The sequence below is a fragment of the Sinocyclocheilus grahami genome, unplaced genomic scaffold (assembly GCF_001515645.1).
Source record: "Sinocyclocheilus grahami isolate Dianchi unplaced genomic scaffold, SAMN03320097.WGS_v1.1 scaffold498.1, whole genome shotgun sequence".
Classification (NCBI taxonomy): Eukaryota; Metazoa; Chordata; class Actinopteri; order Cypriniformes; family Cyprinidae; genus Sinocyclocheilus; species Sinocyclocheilus grahami.
In genome coordinates, this window is record NW_015505677.1 from 81,942 (window position 1) to 108,919 (window position 26,978).

At 38.9% G+C, this 26,978-nt stretch overlaps 2 protein-coding genes across 2 annotated transcripts in view; one reads left to right on the forward strand and one right to left on the reverse strand.

Moving 5' to 3' along the window:
- LOC107554333 (carboxy-terminal kinesin 2-like) lies at positions 1 to 4,904 on the reverse strand. The gene is made up of 14 exons (XM_016236817.1): positions 4,885 to 4,904; positions 4,742 to 4,795; positions 4,576 to 4,651; positions 4,392 to 4,488; positions 4,242 to 4,295; positions 4,001 to 4,036; positions 3,676 to 3,880; positions 3,422 to 3,587; positions 3,182 to 3,349; positions 2,795 to 2,914; positions 1,966 to 2,250; positions 1,640 to 1,804; positions 824 to 962; positions 1 to 32 (listed from the first exon to the last, which is right to left on the reverse strand). The coding sequence occupies exons 1-14, from the start codon at positions 4,902 to 4,904 to the stop codon at positions 1 to 3; spliced, it is 1,617 nt and encodes a 538-aa protein (XP_016092303.1).
- LOC107554334 (zinc finger protein 384-like) overlaps positions 4,609 to 26,978 on the forward strand; it is a 25,943-nt gene continuing 3,573 nt past the window's right edge. The window contains exons 1-10 of the mRNA XM_016236818.1: positions 4,609 to 4,681; positions 9,808 to 9,875; positions 10,212 to 10,516; positions 12,578 to 12,749; positions 14,698 to 14,774; positions 15,218 to 15,442; positions 21,235 to 21,402; positions 21,655 to 21,733; positions 23,051 to 23,209; positions 24,211 to 24,765. Of these exons, the coding sequence (XP_016092304.1) occupies positions 9,813 to 9,875; positions 10,212 to 10,516; positions 12,578 to 12,749; positions 14,698 to 14,774; positions 15,218 to 15,442; positions 21,235 to 21,402; positions 21,655 to 21,733; positions 23,051 to 23,209; positions 24,211 to 24,579 (1,617 nt within the window). The 5' untranslated portion in view covers positions 4,609 to 4,681; positions 9,808 to 9,812 and the 3' untranslated portion in view covers positions 24,580 to 24,765. The remainder of the gene's footprint in view (positions 4,682 to 9,807; positions 9,876 to 10,211; positions 10,517 to 12,577; positions 12,750 to 14,697; positions 14,775 to 15,217; positions 15,443 to 21,234; positions 21,403 to 21,654; positions 21,734 to 23,050; positions 23,210 to 24,210; positions 24,766 to 26,978) is intronic.

A 26,978-nucleotide genomic window follows, 5' to 3' on the forward strand; every position in this document is an offset into this window, starting at 1 on the left:
TTATCCACTTGGCATCATAATGAGGCTCATCACTGCATTACATGCCAAAATGGAAAATTTATTGATCCCCTTACAAGTTTAAGTACAATATGCATTTTGTGGCTATAAAACATTAATAAAAAATTGTCTGCCAGTAATATTGAACACTAAAAATGCATCATAGAAATATAAAAGAAATGCCAAATACACAAAATAATGTTATTTTTAGCAGCATCATATGACCCCTTTAAAACAATGTTTATAAACCAATTATAATTAAGTTGCTAAAACAACTATAAACAAAACAGCATCATGTTCATAGTTTAATACAAAGGGTCGAAAGCCAATCACACAGAGTACTTTTTTCATTAAAAAAGTTGCAGTGGGATGGAAAAAACCCCCCGCCATAAAGTCTCGAGATATGTTTTTTCAAAGTTGAACTTGCATTAATTTTACATGGCTTTCTAAACATGTGGCTCTTTTGTGCGAGACGCAAGTGCAATGGTGATAGATGTCCCTCTAGAAAATGTGCGAAATATGCGTTCTGTGTGAACGGCTTGGTAAACAAGATTTTCTCCGCATTGATGTTCTCTTTTCCCGCAATATTTGTAATCAACAACGCAGCAGTGCCTCATCTAGTGGCTTCAACTGGATAGGCTAACAAAAACATTCAAATGCAACGACACTTACATCGTCAGCGCATCTCGTGCACCACTGATAAGGCTGCCTCCTTAATGCACACTTAAAATTTGAATGCAAAATAAAAAATTTATTTTAAATTCGACGAATATTCGAAATTCGTATTTTGTTTTGACAGCCCTAGCAGGTAGTATGTGATTCTTACACTTGCACTTGGTGTCTCGATCAGAGTTCTGCCCCTCTATGTCTAGCTGGAACACAGAGTGAGAACGTGAAGAGTGATCGTTCATGCCTGTGCGGGCTGTGGACCGGTTCTGGTTTGCCAACATGATCAAGTTGTGCACCTGAGATATGAAGAAAGAAAGAGGGACACTAATAAATTGCACAAGCATGTATGAACAAATCAAATACAACTCTAATTACTCTTAATTTTAGAGAAGTTTTATTTTAGTATCGAGATACTATTATAGTTTTAATTAATATTTTGAATGCTTTTATTTGTATATTTTCATTTTGCTGTTTTTAACATTTATGTTAGTTTTATAGTTTAGTTATTTTAGTACATCAAGTTAAACAAGATTTTTTTTTACTATATTTTAATTCAGTTAATGTTTATTTTATTTATAGTAGAGAAAATGTATTTTGTGGTTTTAATTTTAGTTAACTATATCAGAATGAAACTGAAATTGTGGCCGTCTTTTCTTCCCTATTGTGGCATATCTAAGTGGAATGGCTTATCAAACAGAAGAAAAAAAATATTGGGGTGGGACTTTAACATATGTTAATGCATTTGATTAACAATTATGAGAGCATGTAGAAAAATAAATGAATATGCATGGATAAGTCATTTATAATAAACACAGCAACATTCCATAAAAATGTGAATTGTCAAATATTGATTTCATGACTTGTGTAAAATAATAATAATAATACAACAAAAACACAATCTCACATTTTGAATTATTTAGCAAGTAAGCAAGCCCATTACAATAATTATAAAAAACAACACTTTGAGCAGTACCTCATCCTCATTGTTGACTTTTTGGTAGGTCAGGTTGGTAACTGTGATTTCATTGCTGGAGATCTTCCTGATCTCATGCTCCGGTCTCTTGTTTGGCTTTCCTGTGTAGAGAAGATCTCGAAGAGTCTCATTGTAGATCTCCACAAAGCTGGCAGTGAAGGTGTACTAAAAATACCAACACAGAAATGGTCTATTATTAAACAAACCATGAGGAGGCCAAAGCAATAACACACTGGATGCCCTGGGGAAAAAAAAAAACTATCACAACATATTTAACCTCATTTCAACAACAGATATTTCATACAAAACATATACGTAGCCCTTACCTGCCATCCTTGCTCACGGAGTGCTTTGGCAGACTTGAAGATTTGCTGGACAGCACGTGGAATGACTCCCCACAATTCCTCCAGATCGCTCCCTTCCATAGTAAAGGTCTTCCCGCTGCCAGTTTGGCCATAAGCAAAGCAACAAACGTTGTACCCATCCAGAGCAGACTGCACCAGCAGGGAGATCTCTTCGAAAACCTCACGCTGAACAGCACGTGGTCCAAACACACGGTCGAAGCTGAAGTTATAGCTCTTCTGAGTGTCAGCCGTGCGACCTGTGTGCGACTGGGGAGAAGAAGAGTAAATTGGAGAGGCTCTTGGACAAACACTTTAGATTATACCAAACTTAATCTCAGCTGTACTGGTTGCATGCCGCTCTGTAATTATAGGGACATCAACTCTACATTTTCATGCACTAAACGTGGTACTGAACAAAAACTGGTCTATATCAAAGACTATGGCTGCATCGGAAATCTTGTATGTTTTTGAAACAGGTAATTACTTCGCGACCACAAAAAGAGTTTGTTCTATTTTGCCATTGTCACGTGACCTACCAACATCAGTTGTGTCATGTCACTGCCATTCATAAATCCTCTCCTGTGGCCTCATAGGATAGTAAAATCTTCATCGCATGCACACTTCAGAATCATACCAGAGTAATTTGACTTTTTTGCCTACTCTTTTATGAGTACTTTGAATTCAGACATAATTCTTTTGTCACATACTGTTTTTTTTTGCCTACTACATAGTAGAGAAGTATGTGATTTTGGATGCAGCCTATAACAAACTTAACATCCCTAAGACCAAAAGCATGACGGGAACCATTTACCTCTTCCATTTTGGCAAGCGTAAGAGCCTTGTTGTCATGGGCCGGCAGCTGGATGTGCAGAATATCAGACTGATTGCCGGTCAACAGTGGGCGGACCCTACAAAAGACTCGGATGTTGCCCTAAAAATGGGGTGTGGATTCATTAATGCATATTTGAACATACAGGACTGAATACATGAATACATAAGTGGGATTTTGGACAGCATCAATTTGAGCAAAGTTACACAACACAATGTGACAAACAGATACCAAGCAACTATCATATATGTATTTTTGCTCATTTCAGTCATAAATTGCTTTGATTTATCGCTTCATAGTGTCACACATACCAAGTAAACAATAGTTTTATATTACTCTCCAAAACGAAAAAAAATCATGCATCCTCACTTTGAGCTCTTGAATGGCGTTGTGGAGTTTCCTTCGCTCCATTTCTCCAAGGTGGAGCTCTTCTCTTTGATGGGCCACTGTCTCCTCAAGGTTCCTGGCCAGTTCTTGGCTCTCCTTCAAACTGTCCTGACACCGGCCCAGTGCAGAGGTCTGAATGGCGAGCTGAGTCTGAGAAAGACACAGGAAGAGTTTATTGACAGAATCAGATTACACGAAATGGATGTTAATGTAAATTTGTACCTGTATATTGCGGAGCTCAGACTCCAAATGGTCCCGGAGTCCTTCCAAAACCTTATGCTCCTCGGCTAGCTTGTTGAGGTCTTTCTTAAGACCATCTCTCTCTTTAGAGGTTTGCTCCAGATCATCTTTAACAGTAGCCAGCTTTACCAGCTCCTCTTCACAATTCCTACAAAATAATCAAGAATATTAATAGACAAATAAATAAAAGACCATCAGGTTCTGATTCATTATGGAGTTATTTTTAACATGCTTACCTGAGACGCTTTTTGAGACCGCTGTTCTCCTGTTCGATTTCAGCCTTATGCTTTTGGGCTTTGGTTATGGAGTCTTTCAGATATTCATTTTCCTGATTTGCAGATTTGATTTTGCCCTGGTAGTTCTGGACTTTGTTCTCCATGTCACTCACTTTGCCCTTCAGGTCCCATCCTGGCCTCCGTGACGCACCTGAACCTGCAGCAGCTAAACGCGGATAAATTAGCCATTAGTCATCTACTGCATTATACTGTATCATAATATCACAGACCAAAAAAAAAAAAAAGGGGAAAATATTTGATCCACACATATGCATGCATGTTTTACCTTTAGGGACTGCTGCAATTGGTTTTCTCTGGTCACCTTGATGCAAAGACAATGTTGATGTTGAGTTGACATTCACTTCTGATGTTACTGCGGCTACAATATTGATGGGGCTCATTGAAATGAGCAGATGGATGAATAAGAAAATATTTTAACCCACATTTTGTGCTAATGACCTGGTTGTATTAGTGTTAAGTGAGGTTTTTGGTGTTTATGATCAGTTAAAGCACATGTTTTGCAATACCTCTTGCGGGGGCAACGGCAACTGTTGCGGCTCCAGTTGGACGAAGAGGTTTGGCTGAAAGAAGAGAGACAACATGAAGACCCCATCTGCTATTTTAGTCAAATGGCCCCTCAAAATTAAAACATGATGTTAAATTTTAATATAATGTACCAGGAGCTTTGACTGCCACAGGGCGTCTTGGGGGCGCGACACTAGCCGCAGATCTGAACCTCTGAGGCGGCTCTATATCCACCTTGCGCATTTTCTTCTGTAGAAAATTGAGGATGTTTTTACAAAGATGAAAATGTGTGAGGAAAGCACGAGGAAGGGAAATCTGAACGGACTAAAAGCACACCTGCGCAGGCTGCTGTTGCTCTCCATCTGTGCTGGATTTGGACGAAGTTTCCGAACTGTCCCGGCCCGGAGGAGCCCTGGGGGTTGAAAGGGAATCGCCATCACCGGTAATTAACACAGAGTTATCAGTCAATTGTGAATTATTTCTCCAAATTTGAGCAACTCACGCGCGCGCTTCTCCCCCTGTCTCGCCAGCCGGAAGTCTGCATGAAGCTGCGTCTCTCTCGCATTGGCGTCGACGGTTTTTTTTTTATTTTTTTTTTATCCTCGACGTTTTTTTTTTCTTATTATTTTCTCAAGTGAGACTAACCGAGAGAGGGATGGAGGCATAGGGACGTTATTGTTTGCAAGCGGAAGTTTACATGTCGCATAGCTTTTGGATAGAGCTTCTTTCTGTGCGTGCATAACAAAAGCTGACATTTTAATGGAGGCTGTTTTGAGGAAGTCCTGATATCATGAATGGATGGTTTTGTGACTTCCCAGCTAACTTTCCTTATGCTTATGCTATTAACATTGTCCCACTAGATAGCAACATGCAAAGTGAGCTCTCATTGCCTTTCACGACCCTTACTAAACGAATTAAAAACGCGACGTTGTTTGCCTTTCTTGATTTTATTTAGGCGTGCATACGAAATGAAAGACAATGTCAGATGTGCACAGAAGTTAAGTAAGAGGTCTGCACATTTGCTGTGGTTTTTCTTGTGATCAGCAGTCGCAGACAGGTTTGGCGCAAGATCGCGAGGCGAAGCTTTTGTTTTGATGCCTATTTATAGCGAGCGCGAATCTGCATGCAAGTTCTGCATCTGTCGCGCAGATAAACAGTGTGCGGTGCAGTTGCATTAGACAACAAATTGTGTGTGCAAAGAAAATCATATATTAAAAAAATGAAAGTGTTATGTTTTTATTTTTGCCTTTTTTTTTTTACAACTTTTTTTTTTCTTCTTCCAAATGTTACTAGTTTAGCCCTGCTGAAAGAAAGCCTAAATCAGTGTAAACTGGTCCGCTGGTTGCTCAGTCTCGTCAGGATGGTCTGTTGTCTGATTTAGAGTCTGCATGAAATGAAGATTCACCCCATATAGTTCCTAAATGCATCAGTGTTTCCCATAGGCTTCATTGATTTATTTGTGCCGTCCTGCCACAACATCAACACTGACCGCCACAAATACCTTTTCCCGTAAAATTTGTATTTTAGTAATTAAAATGGGTAAAATCTTACTTCAGTGTACAGCTGAATTGTTATTTTTTTATATTAAAGGCAGGGTAAGTGATTTCTGGTAGCCAATGATGATATTTGAAATCACCAAAACAAACACGCCCCTACCCCAAAAGGGTCTTGCCCCTATTCTGATAGCTCCGCCCCACATACACAAACAAAGCAAAACCAATGTTACACCGTGTCTACAGACGTGAGCGGCGTGGCGCAACAAATCCCTGACAGAAAACTGCTGCCGGGTTCTATTTATGACAAATTTCAAATGGTTTTCAACGGTGGTTTGATCGCGTCCAGTGTAGGCAGACTTCAGCTGTTGTAGACACGGTGTTACTCACCTATCGAGAAGAAACAAAGCAACCTCGGCATTAGGGCTGTCGCGGAGAGGGAATCTCCCTTGCGGTAATTTTGAGTTGCTCAATAGCGCGGTATGCGGTTTTACTGCCATACATATACATACATATATATATATATACACACACACACACACGATATAACTAACGAGGTCATAATCAGAAGACAATGAAACCGAAACCAAATAGCTTTGAAACGGGAAGTGAAGTAAACAGAAGAGAATGACAAAATAACGGTCCACATAACAGAACATAAACCTGACAATAAGATCGTTAGGCTATATGTATAACAGTTAGCCTAGCTGTAATCTGATTTTCTAATCTGACTGGACAAGAGACTTTCTATTGATATTTCCACCTGCGCGCACGTTCTAGACGGACTGTCAGTCAGTGCAGTTACAGTGTTGCGCAACCTCGGCATTAGGGCTGTCGCGGAGAGGGAATCTCCCTTGCGGTAATTTTGAGTTGCTCAATAGCGCGGTATGCGGTTTTACTGCCATACATATACATACATATATATATATATATACACACACACACACACGATATAAGTAACGAGGTCATAATCAGAAGACAATGAAACCGAAACCAAATAGCTTTGAAACGGGAAGTGAAGTAAACAGAAGAGAATGACAAAATAACGGTCCACATAACAGAACATAAACCTGACAATAAGATCGTTAGGCTATATGTATAACAGTTAGCCTAGCGGTAATCTGATTTTCTAATCTGACTGGACAAGAGACTTTCTATTGATATTTCCACCTGCGCGCACGTTCTAGATGGACTGTCAGTCAGTGCAGTTACAGTGTTGCACCACAAGGTGGTGGAAAGGGACTGTCATTCAACTACACGTTCAAAAACGCTGATTCATTCATTCAAAGATACGTAATGAAACCCGCTGTTGAAATAATTTTAACTTTGAGCACCACTTTAGAAGGCTCAGCTGACCAGCTATGCGTCGATGCTAAGACAGAGATTTCGCTTTCCTTGGACATGACAACCTATTTTCACAAATATATATGACTCGGCCTGGAGGACAGACGCAAGTAATCGCACGCGCTCAGTCGATCTCTCTCTCATTCACTGTCTGTTTAGGCTTGTTAAGTGCAAATCTACGGAGCCTCTGTACAAATCAGCATGGTACACATTATGTTATCATTACTAACTTGTTTAATATTCAGTCCACAAGCATGAAGTGTAAAACGAGAAGGGCATAACCTTACGAAAAAATAAAACACGGAAAAATCGCGGTTGCTGCGGTTCTTGCATTCCTCTGCGGTTTGCTCGTCAATAGCGCGATATTGCGGTTATCGCGAAAGCCCTACTCGGCATCTGATCGCAGGCCTCCTCTCCTCGAGTTCTCTCCAGCGCTGGAAAGCTGATCCGATATTTACACGGGTCCTACTTCTTGCCTTATCGTTCCGCAGGCGTTTTCCTCTTTTGTTTTTTATCTGCCATCTCTATCTTTCTGTCGCTCGGCTCGGCTAATGTCCGTCCCGTGCACTGAACGCGTTCTCCTCCACATCACGAGTAGACACGCCCCTTATTGCTGATTGGCTACAAGTTTGTTTTGCTATTCGGCCCGAATCAGTTTTCTAAAGTGCTTTTGAAAAATCACATACCCTGCCTTTAATGCTCAAAACAGTAATACAAATGATAGACAATGACAACAAAATAATAAATAAATATAAAATTATTAAAAAAGAAAAAGGGGTTGTTAAATACATTACACACTGAAGAAGAAAAAACAATTTGAGACTTACATGTCTTTAAAGATCAAGGTATTGCTCAAATATTTGCATCTGTGAATGGAGTTTTGCAAGCAGCAAAATCAGATTCACTAAATAAAACTGTTTTATTAGACTGTTCATACTCTGTAAAACCCAGCACTAAATCCTTCCAAAAAAAGGACACATTCATTATGAATTTGACTCCTAATGAAACCTAAAACACCTTGCCAAAATTTCTTTGTAAATGGACAGTTCCAAAAGAGATGAACAACAGTTTCAACAGAAAGAGCAACTGTCTGGAGGAAATATCACTTTTGAATTTCTTCATGTAGTGATTTGCTGTATAGAACTTTTCTTTATTTTGTATGTAGAGCTGAAATTGACTATAGCTGGATGCCTTTAGGGATTTCCTGGAACGTTCTATTACATCTGTGAGGCGTATTTGGAGTTTATGTGCGAGTATGAATTAAACACATTACATGAGTGCACTCACTAATGCTCACACCACCCTATTTTGGGTAAAAATAGGAAAAATAATACTTCTCTCTAAAGAAATTTAAAGTAAACATAGGCAAATCCATAAGTTTTTCTCTAGTGTTTTACCACCTCATGTTGTTTCTGTTGATGTAAAAATATATCTCATTGTCTTTGTCATGTTCTAGCCTTGTTATATTTATCTTTCAATAAAAATAAAAAATTTTATGCCCTTAAATTTTTGCCCATGGTATCAAAATGATATAGAATATCGATATCGTATCGAATTTATAAATTCCCCTGGGGATAGTGCCACCACAAATAGTGTGTAAGTCTGTGGGAAACACTGATGCATGTTAAAGATTTTATTGTGAACAATTAATACTTGCATGCGTTTCATTTTTTCATTTTTTTTTTTTTTTTTTTTGGACTTTGTAGTGTTCAATCAAAATGTCAAACCGGACCTTCAAGTGAAAATGACAGACTTTTCTCTGGTGACATTCGCAGGACTTCTCCAATCATGTAGTCTGCTTAAACCCTGCCCCTGCACACTCACGTGCACGCCTCCAATTTTGAGTGCATCACCCACCTCTCAAAATCCAATCATCAAACCGATGCATAGAACTAAATCCCGCTCTACATTATTTTCGTTTCAGTAATCCGTTACATTCAGATCAGGGTTACTATAGTTAACTAAAACTAATGGGAAATTTACACTTCAAAGTGACACAGAAGCGCTTCTGACGTGGCATTTGAGTGCCTTTACACACTGTTTAATGCTGCTCAGAGGAGGCATAAAAGCATTTACACAGCAATCACAAGTGTAAACTTTAATACTAAGGGCTTAGGTGGAGAAGGGCTGCCATAATTTAATCTAGCTTTTATATGACATTGCATCTTTAAACTGGATTTTAAGCAGGCACAGAGCAGCCTTAACTCAGCTGTGTAAAGACATCCTAAAATCATGAAAAATTCTTGAAATTAAATAAAAGCCAACTGGAATAAATATATATATATATATATATATATATATATACATACATACATGCAACATACAAGTTATGAAAGATACTATTAATTTATTAAAATACTAGAAGTATGCATTTTTATTTTATTCATGTCAGGTATGTTTTACACATTGGGTCGTGCATGCATCAGGATTGCTAACCCAACACGCCTCTTTGCCAAGCATCCACCAGAAAGTTGCTTCTAAGTCCTTTGCCTAAAGATAAATAGATAAAAGTCCTAATTGTCAAAAGGATAAAGACGCGTGACATTTGGCAGATGTTCCAAAGAAAAAAATTTAAGCATTTTATACGTTATGCAAGGATGAATACGGTCTTGACCAAGTGAGTGAATAAACCTTCAGGCCACACGAGAAACATAAAGGCGAGGTGTCATTTCACAAGTGTTGCCAAAGGCAGAGTGGGTGTTTTACAAGTTATGTTGCTTTTCAATTGCAGAAATAATGGAAGATTCCCATTTCAACTCATCATACTTTTGGTCTCCCGTACCAACAGTACAAGGACAGGTAGACACACCTTATTATTGGACTCTCTTGTACAGTACATCCTTGTGTCTTTAACAGACGCGCCATGCTTTTAGAACACAATCTAGTAAACCAAAAAAAACGAAACATGCATACCAGTCCGGGATGGCTAACACCAGCCTCGCACTGATCCATGTGAAAGTAACACACTGGAAGCCCTGCAAAAGCATCCAGAAAAAGTAACCCTTCCCTCACTGCTCTCTCCTTCTTCCCCTTCATCCTTCATCTGCGTTTATCTCTCAATCCATCCTCCTTTTCTCTTTCCTCCTTCCCTTCTTTCCCTTGTTTTTTTCCATTCATTCCCTCTTGCGAGTTTAGATCGAGAATGCCATGTTTCTGAATAAGATGAAAGAGCAGCTGGGGCCGGACAAGGGCAGTGCTTTTCCGCACTCATCGGCGGCGCATTACTCTACGGCAGTGCTGACGGTGCCGGGCTCGGTCGCCATGGACACCGGAGCCATCGGGAGGTTGCCGAAGCAGGAGGGTGGAGGCGGAGCTGGCGGGACAGCAGGGGCGCAAATAGCGGGAGTGGGATCACACCTGCACCCACCTCACACATCTCAGAACATCACGGTGTTGCCCGTCACCTCTACTGGCATCATGACGGCAGGTGAGTGTTCAAAGTTTTGAAAAATCAATGGCATATATATATATACATACACATACATATGAAGAGTTCATTTGCAAAAACCGATAACTATTTATTTTTTTCAGAAATCACTTTTTTTTTATTGTGCATTCCAAGTAATGTCAATCAAACTGCAGTTGGGTTGTTTTGATTAAGTAATAATAACTTAAATACAGGTAATTTACAAAATTAAAGTTCATTGAAAGTATGTTTTTTTTTTTACATTAAAAGTTTGTTAATAGCAAAAGCAGATAACTCCACATTTCATGTTTTAGAGTTAAAAAAACACTCGTTTAATCTTTGTAATCTCCTCAGATGACAATGTAGATGCCTGACAAACGTTGTTGTTGTGATCATAATCTGTATGGATGCAATACACAGCTTTTCCCTCTCCACTGTAACGCACTGCTTTTGCAAGGTTCCGTGAAAACGTTTCAGCTTTTATTTTCCTTTTTCGCCTTGAAGTTATCACAGGTTCATCAAGTTCATCGAAATTATCCATCCTCGATCACTTTTAGTCAGCTTTGACGAAACTCCTCTCAGCTAACACGTTTTTTCTTAAAGTGAAAGTAGCCTTGTCACCTGACCTGAATAGATCGGCTTTCACCGTGGACGAAGCGGAGTCCAGCCCGGGGTCGTCATATGTGTTTGCTGCAAGCCCGCCCGGACGCTCCTTCGTCGAATCCGCCGGCCGCACCGTTCTCAAGCTCACCGACCTCCGCTCACTCTAGCCGCCACCGCGTGTGACGCTGTGTTTCGTTGTGAAAGTGAAAATACTTTGTTTGGCCTTCCAAAAGAAGACACGACTAGAAATCAGTGGTTAAGTTGTATTTACAACACTGTTCCAGAACAGTTCAACCCAAATATTCAGATGTGTGCAGCGCATTTTATGGAGGACTGTTTCCTGATCCTGGTAGAGTAGACTACAATGCCGGCACTTCTGACTCACAGACTGAAAGTAAGGTTTTTATATTTAAAGGATTTGCCACTGATGATTCAACCGCGAGTTTTGGGCAGTGTAGAGTAGCGCTTGTTGCTTGTCATTTCTCCGATCACAAATGCAGACATGGTTTTATGTTACGCTCCGGCCGGACAGGGCATCACAGTATGGTAAGGGGCGTAACATTTCCGTCACACACTTGAGGTATTAGGCCAATCACAACGCACTGGATAGCTGGCCAATCAGAGCACACCTCGCTTTTCAGACCAATGAGCTTTGTAAAAATCGACGAGTTTCAGAAAGGCGGGGCATAGAGGAGACACAATAATGTACAGTATGTGGAAAATAATGTGTTTTTTTAACCTTAAACCGCATAAACACATTTCATTACACCAAATACACCAAATAATGTTCTTTTTAGCAACATCATATGACCCCTTTAACTTATAGTATTTCCACACCCTGGGTTGCCAGTTGGACGGAAAACACAGCTTATCACAGCCATGGAAGCCAGCAAAAGTACTGGATCAGAAATCACAGATTCTACCCGTCCTAAAAAACCTTGTCATCCATCTAAAAATCTCTATGATCAGAGGCATGTTAAAACATGGGTAAATCAACTCATCAATTTACAATGTGAGGGTCGTCGCCATTTATTGTCAATTGCTCTTATTCCTGTTGCGTGTCCTCAATCTGGCAACCTGGTGAGTCTGAGGAGGTAGGGGCAGAGGAAACGAATCGCTCCAATATGTTGAATTTGGACTGCAGTGCCCATTTCAACCACTAGCTGCCAATATTACATACAGCACCTTTAAAATTGGGACATTACAATATTACAAATGCATGATTAGGTTTTAGTGCACATTTATGTTCATTTTATTGAAATTCATATGAAATGTTTACTAAATAATTGAGTTAATCAATATCAGTGTGAAGGATTTAATGACAGACTTTTAAATTTCAGACATTTCTTTGAAAATAACAGTAAAGACCTTCACTGTCACAAGTTTAAAACTCATTGCCTTTATCCTCAATGCAGAATTGCAGGAAGAAATTATACAGATTATGTTTTATAATCAATATTACATTTTTATTTTTTTTTGCTCCACTGACATAAACAGACAAGAAAGAGGACGGCAGTATTCCACCCGCCGTAGTCATGCCATTCCCCTCAAAGCGGGGCAGAAAGAAGAAGTCCATGATGCCAAGGGCAGGTCCCGTTTCAGCCCACGCACTTGCCACAGGAAGTGATGCGCTGATTCTTGCACACCTGGCCGCTGGGGGACAGGTGAGAAATCATAAATTTACCTTCATCAAAATAAGTTATTGTTTATATTACACTGCCCTGCATCAGATTTGCTAAATGAAATCCAGTACTTGTTTCTTAATAATTTTGGGGTGCTGATTCCAAAATCAGTGCCTGTTTTGCGCGAGCACGTCACATTTTCTCTCAAAATATGATGCATTTCGTAGCATTTTAGCTATTGGCAACCATTTGTAAGGTGAAGAAGTCTTGTATTATCCCTTAATCAGCAGAAAAACCGCCACACAGACATGATTTCCGTCTTCCTCTGAGCCAGATTACTTTTTTATGGTTTAAAGTCAGCCCATTTTCACATGTATGAATGATTCTGAAGACATTATTTTATGCCTAACCCTGTTTTCAAGGTTAGAATTATGGCCAGTGACAGAAAAAAATGAAAACATGACCTGGATGTGTTCTGTGGGTGTTTTACTACATCCAAACCGCAGATATTCCACGTTTAATGCTAAGGATTTTTTTCTATTGGCCAGTGCTTCAATTTTACTTGCCCTGCTACAAAAAATAAAATAGTAGTTGTTATCTTTGATTCTAATAAATAAGCTTATATGATATCAAAATTTTAAATACCAGTTAAATTTTACAATTCTCGATTCCAATTTCAATACCACAGCAAAAACGACTAGCCTAACAAATATGAAGTTCAAACATTATTAAAGACAAACTGCAGATATTCCACGTTTAATGCTAAGGATTTTTTTCTATTGGCCAGTGCTTCAAAATTTTACTTGCCCTGCCACAAAAAATAAAATAGTAGTTGTTATCTTTGATTCTAATAAATAAGCTTATATGATATCAAAATTTTAAATACCAGTTAGATTTTACAATTCTCGATTCCAATTTCAATACCACAGCAAAAACGACTAGCCTAACAAATATGAAGTTCAAACATTATTAAAGACAAGTGTACATTCGGTAAATAGGAACAGATGAACAAATTACAAGCAATAGCACTAATAAATAAACAGAACAAAGATAAAAATTAAACTCTTTTTTTCCGCTGACAGCAGTTGGTAAATTAGGTGCGGTAAATTTAAGAATCAGTGCATGGATCCAACATAATGATAAACATGCGATTTCTTTCTCAACTCTTCAATTAAAGACATAATTCAACTGAATGTAGTTGTCTTTTGTGTCATCTTGCACTTGAATGCTTTAAAATTGCTTGATTGTTTAAATTGGCAAGGCTTAAAAACATGTGCAAATGATAAATCGTTGTGATGATGCAGCAGTGGCCCGATCGGGGCAGTGACAAATTCATCAACTGTCTCGAACGTTGTTCACGCTGGCGCCGGCCCAACAGACAGTCCTTATTGTCAAGCTCTGATATTACAGAAGAAAAAAAAACTAATTAAAAAGCTATTATATAATATTTATTCATAAACTTGTGTTTATGTAATGGTCATTGACATTAAATGGAGTATTTGTGCATATTTTTCCACTCCTTTGCAGATTGTATGTGAAATGATACATTTTGAATACTTCTGTTTGTCATTAAATTACAGAACTTTTGACATTTGCCTACTTTTGAAGTGAATTAGAGCTGGTACATATACGTATATTTGAAAATATTCATTTTTATTTTGTTAAAAAAATTATTGAACGTATTAATTAATATTTTTGAACTCCGCATCATCATATTAGGTAATATTAGGACTTTATTGGTAATCAGCAGATTTTTTTCAAGGTATAGTTCTGTTATTGTCCAAACCAGCCTTCATTGAGTCAGTTTAGAAAAGGGGTAAAATTCTTAAAGAACTTAAATTAGTGAGAAATAGACGGAATTGAGAAACTTTATTATTTTAGCTTTATTATTTATTAATAAGATACTCAAAACATGCTTCTCTACATTGTTCTAAAGGTGTTGACTGATGCATAAGTAAAAATTGACCTGCATTTTTTTTTTCTCTTACAGCATAACACAAGTGACCCATACGACCTTTCCAATGATGAGGATGATCATCAAGGCAAAGATGGGAACAAGTCCTACAGGTGCCTATTATTGCTTAAGAATTTAAACAGAATTATTGAAATAAATAGCCATTTTCTTTCATATTTGCTATTTTCTTAAGTTTTGTTGGTTATTTAATGGTTTTAATTTAACACTTGATCATGAGACTTGATCAATTTTAGTGTGTATTAAGCACTGAAACAAACACACTGACCCTATTTGAAAGTGTAGTAGTACTTTTATTTGAACTTTTAAGTCTAATCGCATGACATTTCTGCCACCTTACAAAAATATTGCTTTATTTTCCCTCAGCTTGTAAGGTAGCATCTATAAAGATGATAAATGTGATGCAAATGGAATTCATGAGCTACATTGTGATACATTTTTCAGTATATGTTCTCAAAAGTGTCAAGGCCATTTTAATGTTTTTAAAGATGATCATTTTGGGAGTATTTCGAATGCAAATGCTGATTTTTCTCTGTAGGTGCCGGATGTGTGCAGTGACGTTTTTCAACAAATCAGACATGCAGATTCATGCCAAGTCACACACGGAGGCGAAGCCACACAAGTGTCCTCACTGCTCTAAATCCTTTGCCAACTCCAGCTATCTGGCGCAGCACATCCGCATCCACAGCGGCGCCAAACCCTACACCTGTTCCTACTGCCAGAAAACCTTCAGACAGCTCAGCCACCTACAGCAGCATACACGGTACATATGTGTGTGTGTGTGTGACTTACTAAAGGATGCACCACTACACCTGCTACAGGAAGGAGCCAGGTCTTGCCAGGGATTTGTGTTTTGGTTATTTAGGGATTTTGGTTAGAATAAGCATGTCTATCTTTCACTTTTTCCATTCTCTCTTTCTCTTGATACCTCCCTGTCTTTCCCACCCTGATGCGGTGACGTTTGAGCTTATACACACTTCTAGTGATAAACTGGACAATATATTCCCTGCTGATAGAAGCAGGTGTTTTTTTTTCACATGCTAATCTCATTGCTGATCTGTTTGTCTTATTTCACGCCACAATGTCTAAATGTCTTTTGTTTAATTGAATTATTTTGGTGGCCTTTAGGTTTGTCAATGTCATTTGCAAAGCATTTATTTAATGTTAAATCTGATTTCTCTTTTGGAGTGCGTAAAATATTTTTTTTGTCCAATTACTCAATCTGCATTTTACTCTTAAAATCCCAAGATCAATCTTTTACTCTATGCATGAGCTTATTGTGGGCAGCTGTGTTGATTTTGAATAGATAAATTTTTTTCTTTTAAAATATTGCTACTTTTCTACATGAAATTCTTTGATTTATACATATTTATATGTTTTATAGACACATGCAAAGCTTTTCTATGCTCTTTTATGGGTGTTTTCAGGAGTTTACAATTTTACAGTAATTTTGCACGTAGTTATAATAACAGTTTTACACAAGAAAATTTTATTTAACTTCAGTTGATATGCATAAATAGCAATTGAAATGCATAATGTATAAAATCATAAATAACATCATAGATCATATTTATTTAATATATATCATATTAGTGGTGTGCATTATGACCAAAATCTTATATCACAATATGAGTAATTTTATTTCACGTTAACGATAAATATATCACAATATAGCCTAGTTATTTTTGCTTTAAATAAGGTTTTTATATCCAAATTTTTGATACCATAGAAATTTCATAATTCTTGTCACCAGTGTCAATATCACTGTAACAAGGTTCATAAGTCGGGAAGAAGGAGGCAGGAACCGGCGAACACTCAAAGAAACTTTAATAATAAAATAAACACAAAATAGCGCGACAGCCCCTCGCGGACGACTGCCGCACACAAACAAAACCAAAACACAAAATAAACTCCAGGCCTGGTCCTCTCTCGTCTTTCCCTGTCGTCACTCCTCCTTTGTATCCTTCCGGAGCTCCTCCGTGAGACTCGAGACCGGTGAGTGGCGCAGGTGTCGCTCATTATCACTTACTCCACCGGCCTCGCTCTGTTCCCACGGCTCTCGGCCCCGCCCCTCTCGTCACAATCACAAAAAAATAATACTAGCTTAAAAAAAAAACACGCTCATGGAAGACAAGTACACAGTCAGCATTTAAATAAGAATAAGAAACTAATTACAGCCAATAGGACAAAAAACTACTGTAGAACAAATAAATAAGAAATGCTATATTGTATAAAGTAATCAAATCAAAAACACTGCATATGCTTAACTGTGTAAATGAAATATATATTTCTTCTTATTAAACTTACAAATTGATTTAGTCAAGAGCAGGAAGAGATCTTATCGTTTCTGTTGTTTGATTAACATGAATGGCAGTCCGCAAGAAAATTAGGAATATTATTATCAGGAATATTATCAAATCACAAAATCCTACTGACCTTAATGTATATCGATCACTCCTCTCTTCATTGTCTGCTAATGTCTCCACTGATAAAAGGACATACTATCACAACAAAATTAACAATTTGCCTAACTCTCGCATGCTCTTTAAAACATTTTTCTCCCTATTTTGTCCTCCTCCTCCCCCTCCTTCATCAACTCTAACAGCTGACGACTTTGCCACATTCTTCATTAATAAAATTACAAACCTCAGTGCACAATTTGACACACCGCAAACTGTCAAACACATCTTACCAGCAAACATACACTCGTTTTCATCCTTCTCTCCACTCTCTGAGGCAGAAGTCTCTAAACTCATCCTTTCCAATCATCCTACTACTTGTCCGCTTGATCCTATTCCATCTCATCTCCTTCAAGCCATTTCTCCTGCCGTTGTACCTGCACTCACTCACATCGTTAACACATCCCTTCACACTGGTGTTTTTCCCTCAACATTTAAACAGGCTCGTATAACCCCACTTCGTAAGAAACCCACTCTTAACCCAACTCTCTTAAGAGAACTACAGATCGCTTTCCCTTCTACCTTTCATTGCAAAAACACTTGAACAAGTTGTGTTCAACCAAGTCTCTGCCTTTCTCACACAGAACAACCTCCTGAACAGCAAACCAATCTGGCTTCAGAAGTGGACATTTGACCGAAACTGGCAAGAGCGGCTTCCAAATCTTCTATACTTATCTTGCTGGATCTGTCCGCTGCTTTTGATACGGTGAACCACCAGATTCTCCTGTCAACCCTATTGGAAAATGGCATCTCAGGAACCGCACGCCAGTGGTTTGAGTCTTACCTCTCAGATAGGCCCTAGGTGAGGTGTCCAAGTCGCAACATCTAGCTACTGGGGTGCCTCAGGGCTCAGTTCTTGGACCACTTCTCTTCTCTGTCTACATGGCATCACTAGGTTCTGTCATTCAGAAACATGGCTTTTCATATCACTGCTATGCTGATGACACTCAACTCTACGTCTCATTCCATCCTGATGATCCGACGATAGCTTCTCGCATCTCAGCATAACAGACATTTCTTGTTGGATGACACACCATCACCTTCAACTCAACCTGGCTAAGACAGAACTGCTTGTGGTTTCAACAAACCCATCACTTCATCAAAATTTCACCATCCAGTTAGGCTCATCAACTATAACTCCTTCAAAAACAGCTAGAAACCTTGGAGTAGTGATTGATGATAAGCTGAATTTCTCAGACCACATTGCTAAAACTGCCCGGTCCTGCAGATTTGCAACATTAGGAAGATCAGGCCTTTTCTTTCAGAACAAGCTCTTGTTCTGTCCAGGCTGGACTATTGCAATGCTCTCTTGGCAGGTCTTCCAGCCACTTCTATCAAACCTCTACAATTAATCCAAAATGACACTGCAAGATTAATCTTTAATGAGCCGAAAAGAACGCATGTCACACCTCATCAAAATGTTCATCAATTTGCACTGGCTACCAGTAGCTGCTCGCATAAAATTCAATGCATTAATGTTTGCCTACAAAACCACCACTGGCTCTGCACCCATTTACCTAAATTCATTACTTCAGACTTATGTGCCCTCTAGAAGCTTGCGTTCTGCAAGTGAACAACGTATTATTGTGCCATCTCAAAGAGGCACAAAATCACTTTCATGGACTTTTTCATTAACTGTCCTTAACCATCTTCAAGAAACTACTAAAAACACATCTGTTCCACCTTTATTTGACCCTCTAACTCTAACACTTTCTATTCTATTTTAATTCTACTTTATCTATATTTTAAACCACAATGCTTAAAAATGCATGCAAACAATAAGTTTTCGTGACCACATAGCAAAGCAACGTCATGTGAGTGTGTAACCGCGATAGAGACGATAGTCCAAAATCTCTACCGGTTGACAAATTTCTACCAGTTTAATTGTGTCTACCGGTATATCGCCCACCCCTATATCATATATATATAAAACATAAAACTATATATGCACATTTATGTGTGTGTTTATACAGTGGGGGAAATATTTATTTGATTCCCTGTTGATTTTGTAAGTTTGCCCACTTACAAAGAAATGAAGGGTCTGTAATTTTTATGGTAGGTTTATTTTAACGTATAGAGACAGAATACCAACCAAAAAATAAAGAAAAAACACATTATATAAGGTTAGAAATTGATTTGCATTTCAGTGAGTGAAATAAGTATTTGATCCCCAAGCAAAACATGACTTAGTACTTGGTGCAGAAACCCTTGTTGACAAGCACAGACGTAAGATGTTTTTTTGTAGTTGGTCACCAGGTTTGCACACATCTCAGGAGGGATTTTGATCCACTCCTCTTTACAGATCCTCTCTAAATCCTTAAGGTTTCTTGGCTGTCGTTTGGCAACTCAAAGTTTCAGCCCCCTCCACCGATTTTCTATTGGATTTAGTTCTGGAGACTGACTGACATGACCCACTCCTTTGTTGCCTTGGCGGTATGTTTCGGGTCATTGTCATGCTGGAAGACCCATCCATGTCCCATCTTCAGTGTTCTGGCTGAGGTTCTCATCCAAGATTTTACCATACATGGCTCTGTCCATTTGCCTCTCAATGCGGTGAAGTCATCCTGTACCCTTAGTCCTGTATCCCCAAAGCATAATGTTTCCACTTTCGTGCTTGACTGTAGGGATGGTGTTCTTGGGGTCATAGTCAGCATTTCTCTCCCTCCAAACACGGCGAGTCGAGTTTATTCCAAAGAGCTCAATTTTAGTCTCATCTGACCACAGCACTTTCTCCCAAGCCTTCTCTGAATCATTTAGATGTTCTTTGGCAAACTTTAAACGGGCCTGAGCAGGGGGACCTTGCGGGCGCTGCAGGATTTCAGTCCATTGCGGCATGGTGTGTTACCAATGGTTTGCTTGGTGACTGTGGTCCCAACTGCCTTAAGATCATTAACAAGCTCCTCCCGTGTAGTTCGGGGCTGATCCCTCACCTTTCTCATGATCACCCTTACCCATGAGGCGAGATATTGCACGGAGCTCCAGATCAAGGCTGATTGATGGTTGTTTTGTATTTCTTCCATTTCCGAATAATCGCACCAACAGTTGTCTCCTTCTCACCAAGCTTCTTGCTGATAGTCTTGTAGCACATTCAAGCCTTGTACAGATCTACAATCTTGTCTCTGAAATCCTTTGACAGCTCTCTTTGGTCTTGCCCATGGTGGTGGGAGCGGTTGGAATGGAAGATGCAGATTGTCTTATACACCTAACGAGCTGACATTAGGAGTAACTTCTTAAAGTGGCAGGACTAATCTGTGTTCCACATGGGCACATAACCAATCTGTGGGAGCCAGAATTCTTGCTGGTTGGTAGGGGATCAAATACTTATTTCACTCACTGAAATGCAAATCAATTTCTAACCTTTTTATAATGTGTTTTTTCGGGATTTTTTGGTTGATATTCTGTTTGTCAATACCCACCCCTATTTCTTGTTTAGCTACTTGACATCATGTAATGTAATATTCTGGGTTATTTTTAAACTACAGTTTATGAACTACTTCTGTGATGATATTAATTAACACAGACTATAATTTTGACTCGTGCCTTAGTTTGTATAAACTAACAGGAACCATATTTACAGACAGTAAATACACTTTAATGGAAGCCTAGCAGGCTGGAAGGCTTAAAAGCATGTCATTTTGTCTCCATTTGCTTCTGTATTATCTGTGTTTCCTCTCTACATTATCTGGCTTGTGTCATGTCCTCTTCCTCTGCTTTCCATCTCATTTTTATGCTATTGGACAAGAATGAGTCTTTAATTGAATTCCGTCTCACTCTGTTTATCTTCATCATGTCTGGTTTAAAGGCTCTGGGATAGTTTGATGTAACCCGATAGTTAGGGAGGGGAAAGGAAGCTGGTGAGAGAGAGAATGAGAGAGAGAGAGGGTAATATGAAGTGCCTTGTGTTTCTGTGTGCTGCGTTTCGTAACTCAGACACCACAAAGAGCACCGTCACATTGCTAAAAGCATGAAACATATAACATGTTTTCTGATACAATCATGATTTGATCCAAGTAGGACTCGTTTAATGATTCATTGGTAAATCTCTCTCTGTTTTTTTTCTCTCTCTTTTCATCCCCTTCCCTTCATCCCTTGTTAGAAACCACACAGAGGGCAAACCGCACAAGTGTCCTCACTGCTCCAAATCGTTTGCCAACTCCAGCTACCTGTCCCAGCACATCCGCATCCACAGCGGCGCCAAACCCTACACCTGCTCCTACTGCCAGAAAACCTTCAGGCAGCTCAGTCACTTACAGCAGCATAACAGGTAACAGACAGGGCCAGATAGAATCAGTAACGAAGCATATACAGCAGCAGTCCCGCTCTTCTCCTTGCATCCTTTTCCCTCTTTACTTCATCTTCCTTCTTTCGTCATCTGTCATGCTGTATTTGGGAGGATTCCCAAATCTTCCTGGTAGGCTTCCTGGAAACATATTTTAGACCCTGCAGAATGTATTCTCTGGTGATTTTGAAATTTAGATCAAGCATTCTAATGAAAAGCTTCTGTTTTGTTTTGAAGGATTCATACTGGTGATCGGCCATACAAGTGTTCCCATCCCGGCTGTGAGAAATCTTTTACCCAACTATCCAACCTCCAGGTAACCATCTTCAGCTGATTTCACACATTTCAGCTTTCTACAGAAGTGATTGAAACTCTGTGGTTCAAGAAAATTGCATCCGAGTTTGTTTTTAGTAAAATACTGTAACAAAATGAATTTTCATGACCTTTGGTTTCATTGCAGACGGAACACTGTACTAAAATACACTTAAAAAAAAAAATACTATTCAAGATGGCCATATGCAAATTCAAGTCCAGTCCACTTCAGTCTGGAAATTAATGACTCTTTGGTTCATTTTAGTGAATCAAAAAACGTATGAATCAGTCGAAGCAGTCACTGAATTTATTGAACTGATTTACTGAACTGTACATTAAATATCATGTGGCTTGTGAGACTTAATTAGTGTAGTTAGTGTAGTAACTGGATGTTCATATGATAGTGTCTAAATAAATTGTTGATTAGTAATTTCTTTAAATGAATTAATAAAAACTGTACCAATTATTATATTTAGTATTTTTATTTTATGTATACACTATTCAAAAGTTCAAAAGTTTGGGGTCTGTAAGATTTGTTAATGTTTTTGAAAGAAGTCTCTTGTGCTCACCAAGGCTGCATTTATTTGATCAAAAAACAGTAATATTGCAAAATATTACTAAAATGTAAAACGGTGTTCTATTTTAATGTATTGTATGTAATTTATTCCTGTGATCAAAGCTGAATTTTCAGCATCATTACTCCAGACTTCAGTGTCACGTGATCCTTCAGAAATCATTCTAATATGCTCATGCTGATTTGCTGAAAACAGTTGTGCTGTTTAATATTTTTGTGGAAACTGATATATTTTTCAAGATTCTTAGATGAATAGAAAGTTCAAAAGAACAGCATTTATTTAAAATGGAAATCTTTTGTAACATTTTAAATGTATTTGCTGTCATTTTTGGTCAATTTAATGCATCCTTGTTGAATAAAAGCATTATTTTCTTTCAAAGAAAAAAAAAAAACGAAACAAAACAAGCTGAAAAGAAAAAAGACCCCAAACCTTTGAACGGTTGTGAACAAATATTAGACTGCATTGATGCCATTAAAAAGTCTAAAACATACATTTTGCAAAAATGTAAAATCTTAAGGCACTAATGGCATTACAGTCCTTATGATTCCCATCCAAAACTGACACTTTGTTGTAATTGCATAATCATAGTCAAATAAACTTTTGTAAGTGTTATTTATTAATTCGGACCAGTATACATATTTTAGAAATATGTAGATGTAACTGTCTCCATAAACCTGCTTGTCAATTTCATGTTAACATTACCATCAGGGCCGCCCTCATGACATTTATTTGTTTTTGTTTTTTAGTCTCATCGAAGACAGCACAACAAGGACAAGCCATACAAATGTCACAATTGTAACCGCGGCTACACAGATGCGACTAGCTTGGAGGTTCACTTGTCGACACATACGGTGAAACACGCCAAACTTTTCTCCTGTGGCCTCTGCAACCGCGCCTACACATCTGTAAGATCCCACCCACGATACCTCAATCCTGGATCCTCTGTCTTGTCATTGTTCGGTTTTATTCACCTAAAATGATAGATATGGGTTTATTTGGGATGTCAGTAGTTTTAGATATTACTTTGTTAGGGTTACTTGATAATTACGATACTTAATCACAATTATTTTGTGAAGAAAATATAATCATGATTCTTAATCATGATTTTTTTTTTGTAATTTCATCAGAGTTATTGCAGGCGATTTTGCTTAAAGAGGTCATATGATGTTGCTAAAAAGAACATTATTTTGTGTATTTGGTGTAATGAAATGTGTTTATGCAGTTTAAGGTTTAACAAACACATTATTTTCCACATACTGTACATGATTGTTTTTCCTCGATGCCCCGCCTTTCTGAAACGCATAGATTTTTACAAAGCTCATCGGTCTGAAAAGCAAGGTGTGCTCTGATTGGCCAGCTATCCAGTGTGTTGTGATTGGCCGAAAAGTGTGTGACGGAAATGTTACGCCCCTACCATACTGTGATTCTGTGTCCCGGCACGACGAGACAAAACCAATAAAACCCATTATAAACGAGGCATTTGTTGCATTCAGTGGGGACATAATTACGGATTATAATGACTTATACTGTCTTTTTACGCGTTGCGTTTTATTGCGCCGCGTAAACATAAAACCATGTCTGCATTTGTGATCGGAGAAATGTCAAACAACAAGCGCTACTCTACACTGCTCAAAACTCGGTGGGGGTGTGTTTGAACGAGGCATTTTAGGAGGCGTGGACCAGTCTTAACTTTTATAAAGAATATCTCTATGGGTTTGAGACTTTAGTCTTTGCAACTTTAGGGATCTTATCTATTCACGAACAGCTTGTAACACTCCAAAGAGAAAGGAAAACTTGAAATCGCTTCATATGACCCCTTTAAAAATCGAGAGAAATCGCAATTAAAATACGATTCATCAGGCAGCCCTACTTCTGACACATTTTTCTGTTTGTGCTACATTTCTAGGAGACGTACCTGATGAAACACATGAGAAAACACAACCCAGATCCTCTGACGGTAGCAGCTGCAGTGGCTGCCCAGCAGGGCCACAATCCGGCTCAGGCCTCAGGCGGGGGAAGCGGCAGGGGTCGCGGGCGAGGCAGGGGTGGCGGAGCTGCAGCAGCGCAAGCGCAGAACCAGCCCAACCCCGCCCCGCCAACCAGTTACTCTGTTACGGAGGGAATACCCTGCCCTTTCGACCTGCATCAGTACAAGACCGTGTCAGCTGGAGAGATCCAGTACAAACCGGTCACCGTGGCCGACCTGACGGCCCACAAAGACCTCTGCCTCACCGTCTCCACCTCTGCCATCCAGGTGGAGCACATGAACTCGTAGAGGAGCTTGAGGAGAATGAGAGCGAAGAGGTGGGGTTAGGAGAAACGGACCATGAATTGGGAAGGAAATAAAACACTGCCTTGGGACAGAGGAGGATTTCCAAATACAAACTGGCAGGAGGGGAGGGCAGGTTTGCAAATTAAGGAGAAAAGGAGAGATGAAGGAGGAGCGCATGGACTCTTATGAGTTGTCTTTCTTTAGACTTACTCTGCAGTGTCACAAAAAAGGCCTTAAACTGTCATAGTGGCCATTTTCAGTTAGCAGCTATTGAAATATACAATTCCCAGCCCCAGTTCTGTCCCTTTTGCGGAAGTTAAAATCCCATTCATGTTCTCCATAGGGGAATTGATTTTTGATAAATACTTACAAACCATTGAAGACAGAGCAACTGTGAGCTATGAGGTTGTTAAAGGGTTAGTTCATCCAAAAATGAAAATTAGCCCATAAATTACTCACCCACAAGGCATCCTAGGTGTATATGACTTTCTTCTTTCAGACGAATCCAGTCGGAGTTATATTAAAAATTGTCTTTGATCTTTCAAGCTGGTTAATGGCAGTCAGCGGGTGTTGCAGTGCATCAGTCCAAAAGAAGTGAAATAAAAAGTGCCCATCCATAAAAAAAGTGTCTCACACGGCTGCGGGGGGTGAACAAAGTCCTCCTGTGGTGAATCAATGCGTTTTTGTAAGAAAAATAACCATATTTAAAACGTAATAATCAATTTAATCTAGCTTCCTTCCCTGCGCTTCCGCGTTTGTCACTTCTGAGCGGCGCATGCGCAAAGCCGACCTCATACGTCATCCCCCCGGAACTGCTTCCGTGTACAACAGTGAGTGCAAGCTAGATTCAATTGATTATTATGTTTTAAATATGGTTATTTTTCTTACAAAAATGCATTGATTCGCTACCGGAGGACTTTGTTCACCCCCTGGAGCCGTGTGAGACACTTTTTATTATGGATGGGTGCTTTTTATTTCACTTCTTTTGGACTGATGCACTGCAACACCCGCTGAGTGGCATTAAACAGCTTGAAAGATCAAAGACAATTTTGAATATAACTCCGACTGGATTCGTCTGAAAGAAGAAAGTCATATACACCTAGGATGCCTTGAGGGTGAGTAATTTATGGGCTAATTTTAAATTTTGGGTGAACTAACCCTTTAAAGGGATAGTTTACCCAAAAATGAAACTTTTGTCATCATTTATTCCCCCTCAAGTTGTTTCAAACCTTTTTGTTGAACACCAAAGAAGATATTTTGAAGAATGTCACCAGACTATGGAAGTCAGTGGCAACCTGTAACTGTTTGGTCACCAGCATTCTTTAAAATATCTTCTTTTGTGTTCAACAGAAGAAATAAACTCATACAGATTTGAAACCACTTTAATAGTGAGTAAATGTTGGCAGAGTTTTCATTTTTGGGCAAACTATCCCTTTTAGTAATGGCATATGCTTTTGTTGAAGATGTCAGCACACATTAATTCAGCTTATTTTTGAAACAGTCATGTTTAACAGCGTAATTCCTTGTGGGAAAACTACATTACCCATGATTCTGCAAATAAATCTCCACCAATCAGTGCCAATCGCCAAATTGCATAAGATGTTAAAGGGGTGGTTCATTGTGATTTCACTTTTTTAACGTTAGTGTGTAATGTTGCTGTTTGAGCATAAACAATATCTGCAAAGTTACGAAGCTGAAAGTTCAATGCAAACGGAGATATCGTCTTTTAAAATTCTGGCAGTTTAATGCCTACAAAAACGGCTGGTAGGGACTATAACAAGTTACTTCCCGGGTTCGTGACATCACAAACCCAAATAAACCCAGCCCTCGGGAAAAGGCAGCAAAGGGGGTGAGGCCATGCTACGCTGCTTTAGAGAAGAAGAAGAGAAAACTAGAGGTGCACGTAAAAATCTATTCATATATGAATCGCGATTCTGTCTTCTAACGATTCTAATGGATTCACAGGTTCCAAAATCAGTGTTCAAAAGCAGCGGTTCTCAATACTGTTCCCCGCGTTCCCCTGCTCTGCACATGCTCTGCATCTCTCTCTCTCTCTCATTCAGCTCAGCTCCAACAATGAACTGTTCCAATTATACACTTATTTTCACATAGCTACGATATTTTTCACATAGCTATGGAGAAGTGTTAAACATGGACGCGCATGCGGTTGCCGTGCTGTATTAAAGCTTTAACAGAACAGAAACCGTAGCATTTACAAATAACAGCGTAACTAAAAGTATGAGAGAACAACAAACAAAAAACATACCATTAAGAGCCGTGTGCTTGCACAGCTTCTGTGCTATCCTCTTCACTAATATTATCTGCATCTCAATTGGGCTAAAATTGATGAGATATAGACGACACCATTGTTTATAATACAACCGGAGCACATGCTGCTGAGG